This window comes from Chrysochloris asiatica, unplaced genomic scaffold, assembly GCF_000296735.1.
Source record: "Chrysochloris asiatica unplaced genomic scaffold, ChrAsi1.0 scaffold00003, whole genome shotgun sequence".
NCBI classification, from domain to species: domain Eukaryota; kingdom Metazoa; phylum Chordata; class Mammalia; order Afrosoricida; family Chrysochloridae; genus Chrysochloris; species Chrysochloris asiatica.
In genome coordinates, this window is record NW_006408521.1 from 41,334,126 (window position 1) to 41,351,839 (window position 17,714).

A 17,714-nucleotide genomic window follows, 5' to 3' on the forward strand; every position below is an offset into this window, starting at 1 on the left:
GGAACAAGTAAAAATTTAAAGAAGTTTTAGGTTTCCTTTTTACTTTCTGATTAACTTACAGATGAGACAACAAAAACAGCTTTTTCAGGGTCCCCAGGGGGCGGCAAATGGTTTGTTTTCAACAACTACTCTAAAGGTTGGTGGGTCAAACCCACCCACTGTCATTGCAAAAGAAAAGCCTGGCAATCTGCTTCCGTAACAATTATAGCAACACAAGTCAGTACAGACAACAGAGTGGGTCTGCTCTGTAACACCCGGGGTCACCGCGAGTGGATACTACTGGGCAGCAGTGAGTTTGAGGTTTTTGGACGAGAAGTCCAGGATGGGATTCAAGCCCTGATGTCCATCTGTCTGTTTTGACGGCAGGCTGTCTAGGTGAATCTATTTCATTGATTGCCAGTCCTGTGAGGGATGCTGGTCTCTATCACCCTCTCTGGGGCTAGGGTCTCTCCACTTGGATAAAGAAGCCCCAGGACTATAGAGCACTGTCAATATTCATCTAAAGTGGCCACGCCTGAGCCATGACCAAGGGCAAGATCTCCTAAAAGACCCAGCACCCATCAGGGTGAGTTCAGTGAGCAACGGGGGACAACATGGTGGCAGATTCTGGGAGCTGGATCCCAAGTGGTTGCAAAGTATCCCCCAGCCTCATAGGAGCTCCCAGTCTCCTAGTATCTTCCTGCAATGGCATCTCTTTCTATCTGTCTACCTGCCATCCGGTTGGTTGTGGCTCATATGTGTCGGAGTAGAACTGTGCTCCGTAGGGTTTTTAATGGCTAATTTTTCAGAAGCAGATCACCAGGTCTTTCTTCCAAGTCATCCCTGATTAGACCTGAACCTCTGACTTTTCAGTTAGCAGTCAAGCACATTAACTGTCTGAGGTTCATAGTGGATATGTCTTGCTGGTACCTGATTACTTTCTGATAGCTGTCATATTGAAGAAAGGGAAAAAAGGTAGACCCATTTCCAGATTTCCCTAGGACGTAGACCAAGAAGTCCATGTGCCTTTCTCCCTGGGAGTCCACAGTCACAGCGCCTGTAATTCCTGGAAAGAGGGAAGATGGAGCACGGTAAGGGGGGCAAAGAGGAAGTGTGGGTTCAAAATGCCAACCTGCTGACTCAGATCAACAGTGCCCCTTGCCCTCCCCTCAAATAAGCATCAGCCAGTCACACTTGAAGTTTAGGTCATTTGAGGAATCTCACACTCTGTCAAACAGCCTCCCTGCCCTTCCTTCTTGTTATTAAGTACTCTCAAGTTGGTTTTGATTCATAGCGACACTATACACAACAGGATGAAACATTGTCCAATTCTGCACCATCCTCACAATTCTTGTTACATTTGAGCCCATTGCTGCTGCCACAGTGCAAATCCATCTCATGGAGGATCTTCCTTTTTTGTCGCTGACCCTCCACTTTACTAAGCATGATGATCCAGGGACTGGCCACTCCTGATAATATGTCTGAAGTATGAAAGATGAAGTCTTGCCATTGTTACTTCCAAGGAGCATTCTGACTAGACCTCTTCCAGCACAGAACTGTTTATTCTTCTTCATGGAACTTCTAATATTCTTCTCTAACACCATAACTCAAATGTCCTTCACACCCTAATTTCAGCATTAACTAGCCCCATCAAGTTGATTCCTATGCAGAGTGTCTCTATATAGAGTTTCCGAGGCTGTAAATTTTTATGGGAGTAGACAGTCTCATCTTTATCCTGTTGAGTAGCTGGCAGGTTTAAACTGGTTTAAACAGGTTTAAATGGCCAACCTTGTGGTTAACAGTTCAGTACTTACACTACAGTGCTAGCCGGCCTCCAAACTAGAGCAGAGGGTCTAGTCTGGAGGTCACTCTTAGAGTGGGAAGGAGGACCCATACTTTTTATGCAAATACTTCAGGGAAGGGAGACAGTTTAATGCTTCCACTGGAGAAGGGTAAACATGAGCCCATCTGTGAAAACGCCACAACAGACCTTGACGATCCTCTTTAAATTACAGGACAAATTTAAGGATATAATTTAGTAAGTGGGTGATAAGCCAAAGAAAAGTTGTGAGCACCCACTATGTGCCAAGCACATGATATATTTCAATGACTCCTCACATCCAACAGTTACAGAGAACCTGAATTCTGGAGAAATGAAGTCTTATTTTGAACCCTGGCTCCCCCACCTATTAGCACTGTGATCTTGGACAAGTTACATAACTTTTCCACGTCTGGTTTACTTACCTATTTCACAATAGGAATAAACTCCCAGTGTGGTGCTGCAGAATCAGCACTGGACTGTGAATCACAAGGTTGGCAGTTCAAACCCACCAGCTACTTCTCAGAAAACCCTATACAGGGTTGCTATGAGTCGGAACCAACCCGACGGCACTTAATAACAACAATAACAGCAAGTTGTGTGAGGATTCAATGAGAAAATACACATAAATTCTTGGCACACAGCTTGGTATAACTTGTTCTTCCTAAGTGCTATCGAGTCACTTCTGACTCACCTTGTTGTTAGATGCTGTTGAGTTGGTTTTGACTCAGCAACACTATGCATAACAGAACAAAACCCCACCTGGTCCTGCACCATCCTTACAATTGGTGTTACACTTGAGCCCATTACTGCTGCCACTGTGTCAATCCATCTCCTTGGGAGTCTTTCTCTTTCACTGACCCTACACTTTACAAGCATGATGTCCTTCTCCAAGGACTGGTCCCTTCAGATAATATGTCCACCGTATCAGAGATGAAGTCTTACCATCCTGGCTTCTAAGATCATTCTGAATGTACTTCTAATGTAGATTTGTTTGTTCTTCTGGCAATCCATGGTACTCCCAATATTCCTCCCCAACATTATAACTCAAATGCATCAATTCTTCAGTGATCTTCCTTATTCATTGTCCAACTTTCACATGCATTTGAAAAACCATGGCTTGGGCTAGGCATACCTTAGTCCTCAAACTGATACCTTTGCTCTTGAACACTTTAAAGACATCTTGTGCAGCAGGCCTAAAGCAATACATCATTTGATTTCTTGACTGTTGCTTCCATGAGTGGTGATAGGGGATCCAAGCAAAACAAAGTCTATAACAACCTCAATCTTTTCTCTATTTATCATGTTATTTGTTGGCCCAGTGGTGAGGATTTCTGTTTTCTTTACACTGAGGTGCAATCCATACTGAAGGCTGTGGTCTTTGATCTTCATCAGTAAATGTGTTGTCCTGTTGCTTACAGCAAGCAAGTCTGTATCATCTGCATATCACAGGTTGTTAATGAGTCTTCCTCCAGTCCTGATGCTATCTTTTCTTTATATAATACAGTTTCTCAGACTATTTGCTAGGCATACAGACTGAATAAATATTTTGACAGAATATAACTTTGGCGCATTCCATTCCTAATTTGAAACCATTCAATGTCCCTTTGTTCTATTCTAACAACTGCCTCTTGGTCTTTGTACAGCAACCCCCCCGCCCCCCCATGAGCACAATCAAGTGTTCTGGAATGCCCATTTTTTGAAGGGTTTTCCATAATTTATCATGATCCACACAGTTGAAGGCCTTTGCATAGTCAATACAGCTCCAGTAAACATCTCTGTAGTATTCTTTGCTTTCAGACAAGATCCATCTGTCATCAACAATGATATTCTTCATTCCATATCATCATCTTAAGCAGCTTGACTTTCTGGCAGTTTCTTGTTGAAATATTGTTGCAGCCATTTTTAAATTATCTCCAGTAAAATTTTAATTGCATGTGATATTAGATATTGTTTGATGATTTTCACATTCTGGAGTGTCCAGAAAGATTAATTCCAGAACACAGTGAGAGGCAGGTCAGAAGGAAGCTTTGAATCGCAAGACTGCTGCCTCAAAGCACTGTGGACCCGGGCAGCAGGCTCAAGTCAGAAAGCCAAGTTCACCAGGCAAAGCTACCCACCCTGTAGTGCAGTCCGGTTGGAATCCTTCAGAGTGCAGACCAGCTGCCGCCCATCCAGGAAATCTCTCCCAGCTTTTTTCATCTCCTCCACCATCTGAGCATACAGCAGGGCTGCATCGTGAAGGTAGGAAGAGTAAGGGCTCACCTGAACAAGGAAAGGAAAATGTGTGCTGTACAAAGGTACAACCCCCCAAGTCACAGTTGTCACAGAGTCGAGGGGATTCTCTCACACCTGTTCTTCCAGTCAAGAAGGAGGAGAGGGCTGCCATGCTATTCACTAAGATACCAGGGGTTTCCTCTGCCTCATTTGGGGCTCCTTCCCAAGTTAGATCACAGGGTCCCTCCCGTCAGGATTAGCTCTTGAAGACTAAGTTGGGAGATGGTATGACTTAAGTGAATGAGTGCGGCTGCCAGATCCAAGCAAATTGGATTCAAGTCCTGATCTCACCACTTCTAAATCAGAGACCCTGGTAAGTTCCATAACCTCTCCGAATTCAGCTCCTTCATGTGTAAAATGGGGATAAAATCACCTGTCATGTTGACTATCGGGGAGTAAAACGAAACACCTTAGGTACAGAACCCATGACAATACCCGGTACATCCAACCCAAGCCCACTGCCATTGGGCCAATTCTGACTCCTAGCGACCCTGTAGGACAGAGAAGAGCTGACCCCCGTAGGGTTTCCAAGGCTGTCAATCTTTACAGAAGCACACGGCCACATCTGTCCCTGTAGAAGAGGCTAGTGGATTCGAACCACCAACCTTTTGGTTAGCAGCTACATTCTTTTTAGCCACTGTGCCACCAGAGTGCCTCAAAACAAATCCACTGTTATACAATTGTGACTCATGTTGTTGTTGTTGTTAAACATGGTCAAATCGGTTCTGACTCATAGCAACCCTGTGTAGGGTTTCTGAAAAGCAGGTAATAGATTTGAACTGCCAACTTTACGGTTAGCAATCCAGGCCTTACCTACAGCTCTGACTCGTAGTGACCTGGTATAGGATTTCAGAGACTAGATCTTTATGGGAGCAGAAAGCCTCTACCTTCTCCCACAGAGCCTATGATGGCTTTGAACCATGGACCTTGCAGATAGCAGCCCATTGCCTAGCTCACAACACCACCAGGGCTCCTTACTAGAGCTTATTTGTTGTTGTTGTTGTTATGTACCGTGGAGTCGGTTCTGACTCATAGTGACCCTGCACAGAGTTTCTGAGGCTGTAAATCTTTTCGGGAGCAGAACACCTCATCTTTCTCCTGTCAAACAGCTGGTAGTTTCGAACTGCTGACCTTGAGGTTCGCAGCCCGATTCATAACCACTATGTTACCAGAGCTCCTTACCAGAGCTCATAGGCAGTCTTAAATATGTATTTATTCTCTTCTATTTGTTTAGTATACAAAATATGAGTTCTTACTAAGTGTTTATTCTCCCCACAGCACCTGGAATCGAACTGACAATAGACAGCTTGCCAAATACTCAATGATTAGTCAACTTGTGTTGTATGTGGGATCCACCATCAGACCCCCGATTTTTAATCCATCATCAGTGACCTGTAGTCACCTTTTGACTCAGTTTGACGCCCCCTTGAGAAGGAGCTAAGCTCTGGCTAATGGTTTCTCTAACAAATTCCCTGCAGGAGCCAGGAACTTGGCTCCATCATATCCCACATCTCTCTCTTGACGGTCTTCTCCCTGCCCCAGCCCATCTCCTTCCCTTGACCTGCATGATATACATCCCTGACCACTCTGTTCTTGTTCTGGTCCTGGAACAAGGTCTTGTTCCAAGATCCCTTCTAGGAAGGGAAATTGTCATGGCCCAAACCCCCTCCAGTATCCCCTCGGCTACTTTCAGGTAGCTAAATGCTGTTGAGTCTTTTCCAACCATAGCTACCCTGTACGGGGTTTCCAAGGAGCAGTTAGCAGGTTTGCACCACTGACCTTGTGGTTCTCAGTCCAGTGCTTATCCTACAGGGCCACACCAGGAATCTTCATGTACCATATGTTATTAGATACCATATGCTATTAAACTGAGTGGTTGACGCCATTGCCAGTCCCATTCTACAGATGAAGAGACCAAGGTGCAGGAAGATTAAGCAATTCACCCCAAGTTCCCATGGTTAGTAAATAGTAGAAGTAACATGAGAGTCCAGGGCTCTCATTCAAAGGTACCATGGCCTTTCATCTAGTAACCTCTGTCCCCATGTGTGGTCCTACGGTGCCGATTTCACAAGAGAGCATGGCAGTACTGCTGATTTGGGACTGTGTAGGAAGGCGAAATGCTGGTGTGTCTGTAGAGGAGGTAGGAGGTGGTGGTGAGGGAGAAAGTCGAATGAGAGGAAGAAGTGTGAAAGGCAACTCAAACATCGCCTCCATGAGGAAGAGGGGCTGGAGGGAGAAAGACCTCATGTCAGACCTGCTCCTCTGAGGAAATCGAGCTGTTGAACGGAGGCCTCCTCAGCCTTTGGTAGACTTGTTTCCGGAATCCCTCGTCTTCTCTGTAGGGGCTGAGAGCGATGAGAAACACGGATTCATAGACTTTGGGAAAGTGTGTCACCTTCTGATTTGCCAGTACCTCCTTCCAAAAGCTGTCCTGAAAAATAATGACACAAATGTAGCCATTCTGTGTGAATAACCTGGAAACAGAATGGCATTAAGTCAATGTTTCATTTAAACCACCACTGTCTAATCCTTGAACTTTGAAAGACCTGCAATACATGGGTCTGCTAGCTAAGCATGGAAGCAGTGGATGGTGGTGTTTACATGCCGTCGACTCAGACCCAACTCATAGTGACCCTGTATAGGATTTCCAAGGCAGTAAATCTTTACAGGAGCAGAAAGACTTACTCATTCTCCCACAGAGCAACTAGTAGATTCGAACTGCTGATCTTGTGGTTAGCAGCCCAATGCATAACAACTGCACTACCAGGGCTCCTTGGAAGCAATGGACAGGAAACTAAAATATAAGTAAGTGCAAAGAAAAACTTATCTGGGGCACCAATCAGCTGGGAATCAGAAAGCTTGCCTTTTAGGATAGGTGACAAACGCATGAAACATTTAGGATTTTCAATCCTGATTTTGCTTATGGCTTATATGTTCTGTTAAGTTATGTGTCATTTTCATCTGTATTACTGCTATAATAGAAGAAACACCGCTAATTGTATGTTTATCCAATGAGGGCTGTGGGAGCTGGAACTCACCAGGGCGGTCATGCTTTTCCAGGTCTGGCAAGTTTTCCCCATTTGACAAGATGCACTTTTCTTTCGCTATCTATTCTTGGGAAATCCTTGCATTCTCCTTCTTTTGTAGGCTTCTACCTTACACCAGTTCTGGCTTTGGCAGATTTTATTGTACACCTACTCCGCATTTATCTACTGTCTCGTGATTCAACATTTCTCATTTATGATCATGGTAAAACTCTATAACCCGACTCTTTTTGTGCATTAACACCATATGTCTGGTAGTAACGAACACCAAGGTGCAAGGCAAGAGTGGCTAACATCACTGGCTGTGACGTTAGGTGTCAGCTTCGCTGGGCCCTAATTCACAGTGCTTTGATAGCTACGTAATGATGCAGTTGTCTTTCATGTTCACGTAATGCCAATTTTGCATTATGATCTGGTCTTTGGGATACAACCATGCCAATAAAGGAGGAGTGGGTGTATGTGAAAGACAGTGGGCCCCCCCCTTGGTTGTCCTCTCTCTCGTCCTCCCTTTCTTTCTCTGAGCGGTGTCTATACAATTACAGGAATGTATAGAGGTATGTGTGTGTGAATGTGGGTGGATATGTTTTATATAAACCGTATCCACACTCCACTCTACTGCCCACTTAACTTACATTGGGGTGACGTCTGTAGAATCAATTTAAGCTAGACTTTTTTAAACACTGTGGATATTCTCTGGTAAGCTTTTAGCTCTATCTTCTCTCTGTCACTACAAACCAATTGGAGTCTAATGACTGAGGATTAGGGAGAAAGTGACAAGGGGGTTGGAAGAGCTTCCTGGCTGAGACTAAGACTGGGCACACTGTCTCTGTTTTCATCTGTCTAAGAAGAAATGTGAAGAGGGTGGACAGCAATGAACAGGGCTGGTGGAAGGATGCTCTAGAAAGTTTGACATACATTTAGAATTCCAGCAAGCTGCCTAAAGAAACCTGAGACACTATTGGAGATACGAAATGCTTGATAGAGAAAAAAGAAAAGATCCAATTAAAAAAATGGGCAGAAGATCGGAACAGGCACTTCACCAAAGAAGACATTCATTCAGGTGGTCAACAGACATATGAAGAAATGCTCATAGTCATTAGCCATTTTGCTGTTGTTGCTAACTGCCTTCAAGTCAGTTCCCACTCATAGTGACCCTGTAGAGGGTTTCTGAGGCTGTAAATCTTTACAGGAGCAGAAAGCCTCATCTTTCTCCTGAGGAGCAGCTAATGGACTCGAACTGCCAAACTTTTGATTCATGGTCCAGTGCTTATCCATTAGAGAGATGTAAATCAAATGAGATGCTATCTCGTTCCTGAATTAATAGTAAAGTTCAGAATACAACAAATGCTGGTGAGGGTGTGGAGAGCCCGGGACCCCCCTACACCATTGATGGAAATTCAAACTAGTATAACTGCTGTGGAAATGCTACAGTGCTTCCTCAAGAAGTTGGAAACGGAAATACCATATGACCCAATAATCGTTCTATTTGGTATATATTCTCAAGAAATAAGAGTCGAGACATGAATAGATATGGTGGTGGTAGTTATGTGCCATGGAGTCATTTCCAACTTATAGCAATGCTGTATAGGGTTTCTGAGGCTATAAATCTTTATGGGAGCAGAAAGCCTCATCTTTCTCCCATGTAATAGCTGGTGGTTTCAAACTACTGGCCTTGAGGTTAGCAGCCCGACTCATAAGCACTATGCTACCAGAGCTCCTTTAAATAGATACATATGCATCATCACAGCACTATTCACAATACCAAAAAGATGCAGACAGCCTAAATACCCATCAATGAAAGGATGAATAAACAAACTTTGGTACATACACACAATGGAATATTATGCAATGTTGAAGAATAATGATAAATCTGTGAAATACCTCATAACACAAATGAACCTGGAGGACATTATGCTGAGTGAAATTGGTCAGTCACAAAAGGGCAAATATTGTATGAGACCACTGTTGTAAAAAGTCAAGAAAAGGTTTTCATGGTAAAAGAAACATTCTTTTATTGTGTCCAGGGTGGGAGGGTTGTAGGATCAGCAATGGACTGTGAACTGAACTGCAGTGTCAGTGGTTCAAGCTCACCAGCTGCTCCTTGGAAACCCTATACAGGGTCACTATGGGTTGCAACGGACTCAATGGAACTTACCACCAACACATGCCTGCTTAAAGACGTCATGTAAGTAAATGTTAAAAAAATAAAACTGTTGTTCCTGACATTTTTAAACACAGAAATGAAACAATATTGCCTGAAAGCTATTGGAAATGTGAGAAATGTTCTTCCTTCATTGGTTGAATTTCAGTTTCTAAAATATTAACATATCCCCTAATGGCTTTTGTGACGCTATTGACTGTCAGCTATCTTTCAGCATGCATGTTTGATCTAGACAAAATGTTTCAGGAAAAGAAATCCCAGTCGTTTTTAGACAATAGAGATGTGGCCTTTGCAAAATAAAGAAGAGTTGACTGCTTTAGAACAATGGCATGTTTATAAAAATACTCCCAGGGTAATAAATGCACAAATATAAACAATGAAAAACAAAAGAATAGAAATCAGAAGCCTCTTCCTTTACTTCCTTGTGCCTTATTTCAGCTTCTTATAATCAAACAAGGAGCTCTGTTGGCGTCAAGGGTTAAGTACTGGGCTGTTAACCACATGGTTGCTGGTTCAAATCCACTAGCTATCCCAAGGGAGAGCAATGAGGCTCCCATACAGATGACAACCTCGGAAACCCTGTGGAGCAATTCTGCTCTCTTTTAGGGTTGCTATGAGTCAGAATCGACTCAATGACAGTGTTTTTTTATGATCATATAAAACAAATTCACTTTAGAGAAATAAAACTGCTAGAGAATTTATATAATGTGTCCTTAGCTAAAGGCAAGTGGCCTTTTTAGATGGACTAAGGATCTCTGGTAGCGTAGTGGTTATGAATCAGGCTGCTAACCTCAGGGTCAGCAGTTCGAAACTACCAGCTGAGGCTTTCTGCTCCTGTAAAGATTTACAGCCTCGGAAACCCTGTACAGGGTCGCTATGAGTCGGAACCAACTCCACGGCAGTCCTGGTGTGACTCTATAGGATAAGCATTGGACTGCTAACTGCAAGGTCAGTGGTCCAAACCCACCAGCCACTCCTGGGAAACCCTTTACAGGGTCGCTATGAGTCAGAAACAACTCGATGGCACTTAGCAACAACAACTTGTTAGTGGTGGCTATTTGCACAGACACTTAGGCCAACCCACCTAGTTTGGAATATTAGCTCCCCTATACTGGCACTGTACTACAAACCAAAAGGTTGACTGTTCAAACCCACCAGCTGCTCCTCAAACACCCTATACAGGGTCGCTATGAGTCAGAACCGACTCCACAGTACTTAACAACAGCAACATGTGGGTTATTAGAGTCCTGGTGTGGCACTGTGGGTTAATGCACTGGGCTGCAAAGTCAATTCGATCCCAAGGTCAGCGGTTCAAGTTCACCAGCCACTCCTTGGAAACCTTATATAGGATCACTATGGGTTGGAATTGACTCAACAGCACTTCACAACAACAACAACATACTGGTTGTATGTGGAGTCCAGTGTAGCAATGTAGGGTAAGCACTAGATTACTAACACATAGACAAAAGCTGTAATCAGTCCTTATGTCCATCAGTGGACAAATTGGCTAAGTAGACAATGGAATATTATTCAGTAATAAAAAGGAATGAAGAACCGCTGCATACTACATCTGGATGGACATCAAAAACATTATGCTGAAATGAAATGAAAAATGATAAGATGAATGTAAAGCTGATGTTCTCCCATGTAAACTATCACTCAATTCATAATAAAAACTTAAACATTAAATATATATATATATATATATATATATCATGCTGAGTGAAAAAAAACAGACACAAAATGTCCCATACTGCTGGATTCCATTGATATGAACTAGCCAGAATAAGTAAATCCATAAAGCAAAATGCTTTTATAGTATTTGCCAGAGCCTGACAGGAGTGTGTGGTGAGAAGGAATGTGGAGTGATTGCTTAACTGGAGCACTGGTGGTTCTGTAGAATAAGCACTGGACTACTAACAGCACGGTTGGCAGTTTTAAACCAATAACCACTCTTTGGGAGAAAGATGAGGTTGTCTGCTCCAGTGAAGATTCACAGCCTCGCGAATCCTATGCAAGGTCACTATGAGTCAGAACCAACTCTATGGCAGTGAGTTTCAGTTTTTGCTTAATGGGTTGTTGTTGTTGTTGTTAAGTGCCGCTGAGTCGGTTCCAACCCATAGTAACCTTGTTTGGAGTTTCTGAGGAGTGGCAGATGAGCTTAAACTGCCGACCTTGAGGTTCAAATGACTGCAGTCCAGCGCATTAACCCTCAGTGCCACACCGCTTAATGGGTGGGGTGATGAAAATGTTTGGGAACTAGATAGTGGTGAGAGCTGCACAGCGTTGTGAATGTGCATAATGCCACCGAATCATTCACTTTTAAATGATTAAATTTCTGTTATGTGAATTTCACCTCAATAAAGAAATTAGTTTAAAAGAATAGGGATCTAACCTAGATCCAGAGGATGTGGAGAAGGATAGAATCTCCATTGAGCAGTATCCAATCTGTCTAGGCGGGGCTGAAAGGAAATGCGAATAGGTCTCTTCTGATACAATAGAGAATAATTGTTATCAGAACTGATTGTGAGGGTTGGAAATGTAAAGGTAGATGTTATGTAGTAAGGAGGGGAGTGATTAACTTTGTAGTCTAGGAGTGGAGGTCCCTGGAACCATCAAGGGAGAAGAGCAGAGAGCGGGACCCTACCCAGAGAAGCAGTGACACCAGAGATGGAGGCAGAGACGATAACGTGGAGAGATGGAGCAGCTGGGGACTTGAGACAGAGATAGACCCAGAGAGGGAGAGGGGCTGTGTGTTGATGACCAGGGAGTGTTGTGGGGCAGGCTTGTAGGGTATACCCTTTGATTGGTTGATGATGCATGGAGGGGATTGTAACCATGGCAATGAAAGTATGATAGAATGAATGTAAAACTAATGTTCTCCCATGTAAACTATCACATAATTCACAATAAAACATTTAAAAAAAGAAGAAGAATAGGGATCCAGACAGTTGGTGTTTGGTGTTTTCTGATGTAGAGAGCAGACAGTCAGGCTTTGGGACCCAGCCAGCCACTCATCAGTTGAGTAAGAGAATTTTGAGAATTTTGGACAAGCTTTTTTAGGTCAGTCTCCTGATCTTAAGATGCAGGCACAAGAGCGCCTCCTTCTCGGGGTGGTAAAGTATTCACTGGACTGTGGCACTGTGGGCTAATGCGCTGGACTGCAAAGTCGTTTGAACCACAAGGTTGATGGTTCAAGCTCACCAGTCACTCCTTGGAAACCCTATACAGGGTCTTCATGGGTCGGAATGGACTCAACAGCACTTAACAACAACAACAATGTATCCTGTTACCAGAGCTACTGAGTGATCATCAGCACCCACCTCAAGGAAGTGCAAAATGATGAAGACAAATTCTCCTGTGTTGAGTCCCAGGTTCTCTGCACCGAGCAGAATCATGTGTGCATCCTCTGAGCTGCAGATCAAGATGATAACTATAAGAAGGGAAACCAGAGTCAGCCGATTGAACCCGTTCACATGCACATGTGTGCACACATACATTTTTTAACACCTAGCCAGAAGCTGCTCCAAATGAGTTGTTAGCTTCCTCTTTCCTTGAGCATGCCTTAGGAAACAGGAGTACCTAAACTAGTCTCCAGGTGTATACTTGGTGAAGCAAGCTAGCAGCATACAAACTGGCATCTATTGCCTTACTGAGCTAACATCTTCACTGAAGATCTCCCAGAATATGAGCCAAAAGAATTTTTGAGAGCACTTTTGTATTGTTGTTGTTGTTGTTAAGTGCCGTCGAGTCGGTTCGGAACCATAGCGACCCTGTACAGGGTTTCCAAGGGTGTAAATCCTTATGGGAGTAGAAAGCCTCATCTTTCTCCCGCAGAGCGGCTGGTAGTTTCGAACCACTGACCTTAAGGTTCGCAGCCCATTTTGTAACCACTATGCTACCAGAGCTCCTTCACTTTTGTATTATCAACTCAAAAAAATTCAAAACGGCAGACCTGGCTTGTGACTTGTCAGTCTGATACATGTAGTATGTGTTAGAGGACTTGGAAATCAGGGGTCCTCAGACTTTCTGAGGAAGAGTTATTGTTGTTGTTAAGTGCCGTTGAGTTGGTTCCAACCCATAGCATCCTTGTATAAGGTTTCCAAGCAGCAGCTGGTGAGCTTGAACCACCGACTTTGCAGTTCAAATGGCTTTGCAGTCTGGCACATTAACCCACAGCGCCACATCAGGAATCCAGCAGAAAAGCAGGAAGCTGTTGTAACGTGCCTTCATTTTGAGAAGGTGCCAATGAATTCAGGATTTCTTTTCAAATTTGGTAAATTATTATCTATTTGGCTGAGCTCTGAACATGTGTCAAGCACAGTGCTAGGCACAGCGTGTTGTTGTTAAGTGCCCTGGAGTTGCTTCCGACTCATAGCCACCCTGTATGGGTTTCCGAGAAGCAGCTGATGAGTTTGAACCAATAACTTGAGAGGTTCAAACCAGCCTTGAAGTTGAGTGCTTATCCTACAGCACAGGGTGTAGTAGTGGTAAGGCAGAAAGGCCCCTGCCCTCAGAGAGCTGACATCCCAGCAGACAGACAGTCAGACAGATAATATACAAGTGAAAAGATTAAAGAGATCATTCAAGATTCTCATGAGTGAGGGGGACAGGGATGCTGGGATACCAACAGGGGAGGAAATTTTTTCAACATCAAGTATTTAGAGAAGGCCTTTTGGAGGAGGCGAGTTTGGGCTGAGTCTGGTATCACAAGGTACAGCATGGAGTGGGTTGGGGCTGTAGGCTGCAGCCAGCTGAGGGAGTCACAGTCCAAAATTCCCAAGGTCAGATCGACCTTAGTTTATGTGAAGAACAGAAAGGACTCAGTTCCTAGTTCATGCTAGAATGTAAAGTCTTATAAGCACCACAACATAAATAATTACTAACATAGGTTGACTAAGTGCCATGTCTAGACCAGACCCAGTGCTAAGTACATTATAGGCATGCTCTTATTTAATCCTTATAATTCTGTAAGTCAGGAGGGTGAATGTCTTAAGTTTTACAGATAAGCACAGAGAGGTTAAGTTACTTGCAAAGTAATACACAACATAAACAACTGTCCAAGTCCAGTGCCTGGCTCACCTGGAATATGTTCCCAGACCTTACTCTGAGCATTGTAATACTAAAACAGCTGGAGATTCATTTTAGACAAAAAAATAATAGTTTTCTCTTGGTGGTGCAGAAGGAAGATATTTGCTTATACGTATCATTAATTTCATTAATTTAAGGAGTGCTGTTGTGTAGTGGATTACAAACTGTCCTGTTAATTGCAAGGTCAGCAGTTTGGATCTATCATTGCTCCTCAGGAGAAAGATGAGGCTTTCCTGTAAAGATTTACAGCCTCAGGAACCCGATCCTGTCTGGGTAATTATAAGTCGGAATCGACTCAGTGAGACACAACCACCACCATCATCAAGTTAAGGGTTCTGGTGGACTGCTAACTGCCAAGTCAGCAGTTCAAACTCACCAGTTGTTCCTCAGAAACCCTTTACAGGGTCGCTATGCGTTGAAACCGACTCAACAAGCACTTAACAACATCATTCATTATGAACTGTCTCCATCTGTATTTATCACCTCTAGCAAAATGAAGGTTTCTTTGTTTTTTCCAACTGGCTTTTCCTGTCTGTCTCTTCAAACATAAGCAGATGAAGACTTTTTCCTACTCACCTCTGGCAACTGATGACATGGTTCTAAGATTCTCTTGCAGGAAGGCTGGATCATTGCTGGTGTATCTCACATGGGCAGTGATGGTGACGTGGGATTTGAGTTTATTTTCAACAACCCTCCACAATTCATCCACTCCATCCCAGGAGGACGCCCTGGAGTGGCCGCCAAATATCCCAATATGTTTCCAGCCCATGTGCTGGAGAGTTTTCTGGAGGACATCGCCAATTTCATGCATGGGTGGTGTCAGTTTCACACAAGTGTCGTACACAAAGTGATTCTCCAGTTTTGCCGTTTGTCCAACAAAGTCAAACATGGGGATGTTCCACTCTGAGGCCAGCAAACCAACAACCTTGAAAGTAACCAAGAGAATGCTTTTCCATGAGTTTATGCTACCCTCAGATCCCACAGTGAAGGGTATGTACAGAGAGTAAGGCAGGGTGTCTCTGGGTCTTTTGGCAATTGATGGCATGGATTGGATCCAACAGACCTCAGAAGACAAGGATAGAAATTGCTGCTAGTTATTGTTAAGGGGCGTCGAGTTGACTCCGACTCACAGTGAGCCTATGCACAACAGAGCTAAACACTGCCTGGTCCTGCGCCATCCTCACCAATGTTGTCTGAGCGCATTGCTGCTGCTATTGTGACAATCCACATACTATGTGCCAAGCACGCAACTAAGAGTTGTTTTGTTTTTGCTAAGTGTCTTCGAGTCAGTTCCACTCATAGTGACCCTGTATAGGGTTTACAAGGAGCAATTGGTGGGTTTGAACCACTGACTTTGTCATTAGCAGTCCAGTGCTTATCTAACAGTGCCACACCATATCGCATCTCAATGATTAACATTTCTCTGCAGTAGGTATGATCATGACCCCTTTTTATAGATAAAATCATGGAGGCACAGAAATGTAAGTTACTTGCCTAAAGTCACATAGCAAGCAAGCTATTGAGCCAGGATTCGAATTCAGACAGTCCAGGTGTGGCGCTGTGGGCTAATATACCAGACTGCAAAGTCGTTTGAACTATAAGGTTGGTGGTTCAAGCTCACTAGCTGCTTCTTGAAAACCCTGTACAGGGTCACTATGGGTTGGGATTGACTTGAAAGCACTTACCAACAACAATAAATATCCAGGGAAGTGCAGTGGTTCTGCAGGATAGCACTGAACTGCAAACTACAAGGTCAATAGCTTCAGTCCATGAGTTTCTCCTTAAGAGAAAAATCTCTGCTCCCGCAAAGATTTACAGCCTTAGAAACCCTAGACAGGGTCGCTATGAGTCGGAACCAACCCAATGGCACTTAACAACATTAACAACAATACATATCAAAATAGCACTAGGGTTAGAAATGCGTTTCAAGATTTATAGACAATAGGTATATAGCAGTTTAGAGAAGGAAGAAATTACAATTACTTCTGATTTGGTAATTAGAGATGAGGAAACAGGAGGTAGAGGTATAAAAAAAAGACTTCATGACATTTGGACTTGACTTTGAAGAGTGGGTAGGACAGCTATAAATGTGTCCCATGGGGAATTCCAGAAGAAACCAAGATTCAAGTTCAAATGTAACTTAACTCCATAATGCACCAACATTAACAACAGTTTGGCAGTATTTTTGAGAGTAAGAAGTAGAAGACGCCTTCCTATTTAGACTTCCCATCCCTCTCAGATCACATGATACCCAAGGACATCAACTGAATCCCATTAGAGAACAAATTACAAATCATTCATTTCCCTATTTTCTTGCTCTAGTTTATGGCAACCATTGTATTTTGTTTTTTCCCATTTGTTTCCACCATCACAGAATAATTTATTATACGTACCAAAGGGAAACATAAATAAATGATCGTTTTCTAATTGAAACCAAGCATTAATTTTCTTTTGAATTTTTCTGAGTCATATGGCTGACAATGTTCGCATGGATAATAAGAAGTCTATATATATCAACCTCAAAGTCACACAATCAACAAAAGGAGAAAGAGTGTGAGTAAACGAACAGTTATTGATTTGAAAGGTTTCCTTTAAAACAAATATTAACTGTTCTAATTACATGGTCTAATTACACTTCAAAGAAATGGTACCTAAGAACCACACAATTGTTATTATAATAAGACAATCTTCATCAAGAGACCACTTGCGTCTTTAAGATCAGTACCTTCCAACGGGAACTTGGCCAAAGTTTCTAAAAGGCTGTATACTCTACCTCAGCTGCTTCTGGGCATGGTGGTCCAAATAGAGCAGAAATGTGTTCTCTCTGGACCTGGTTGATGAAAATGGTAAGGGACTCTTTGACGCTGCAGCCTGACTTGGTGTAAGTGAACTCCAAACTCAGATTTTCCAGCTGCGCCAGTTCAGAGTTAACTTTGTCAATGGCTATCTGGAGGCCTGCGCCCAGTCTCTGCACACTGAATGGATGGGATATGTTCCAGGGGGCCTGGAAACCCACAGTGAGTTTAGCAGCCTCGAGCCAAGTCATCAGCACACCGGCAAAGAGCATCGGAAATAGCACCAAGTGGGTAGCATGGTACTCAACCCCCAAACAGGATCCAAGACCCATCCTTGAAGCTATGGATGGTGTCTGAGACTGTGTCACTGCACAACTCCCAGAAGCTCGGCTTCCTGACCTCTCAGACCAGGAACTTATATGACAGTGCCCAAGTTCCCTAAGGACTAGAGTTTGCTTTCCACCCAGTGCTGTTAATTAACCAAAGCCCTCCTTCCTCAGAGTCACTTCTAACACAATCTAGAATCAGTGGAGGCTGTGGAAGGAGGC

The 17,714-nt window shown here is 43.4% G+C and overlaps 1 protein-coding gene across 1 annotated transcript in view; it reads right to left on the reverse strand.

The window, feature by feature from the left end:
• LOC102840868 (guanylate cyclase 2G-like) overlaps positions 1 to 17,438 on the reverse strand; it is a 52,532-nt gene extending 35,094 nt beyond the window's left edge. The window contains exons 1-6 of the mRNA XM_006831483.1: positions 17,145 to 17,438; positions 14,948 to 15,296; positions 12,604 to 12,713; positions 6,330 to 6,506; positions 3,919 to 4,063; positions 910 to 1,045 (exon numbers count right to left, since the gene is read on the reverse strand). Of these exons, the coding sequence (XP_006831546.1) occupies positions 910 to 1,045; positions 3,919 to 4,063; positions 6,330 to 6,506; positions 12,604 to 12,713; positions 14,948 to 15,296; positions 17,145 to 17,438 (1,211 nt within the window). The remainder of the gene's footprint in view (positions 1 to 909; positions 1,046 to 3,918; positions 4,064 to 6,329; positions 6,507 to 12,603; positions 12,714 to 14,947; positions 15,297 to 17,144) is intronic.
• Positions 17,439 to 17,714: the final 276 nt, after the last annotated feature.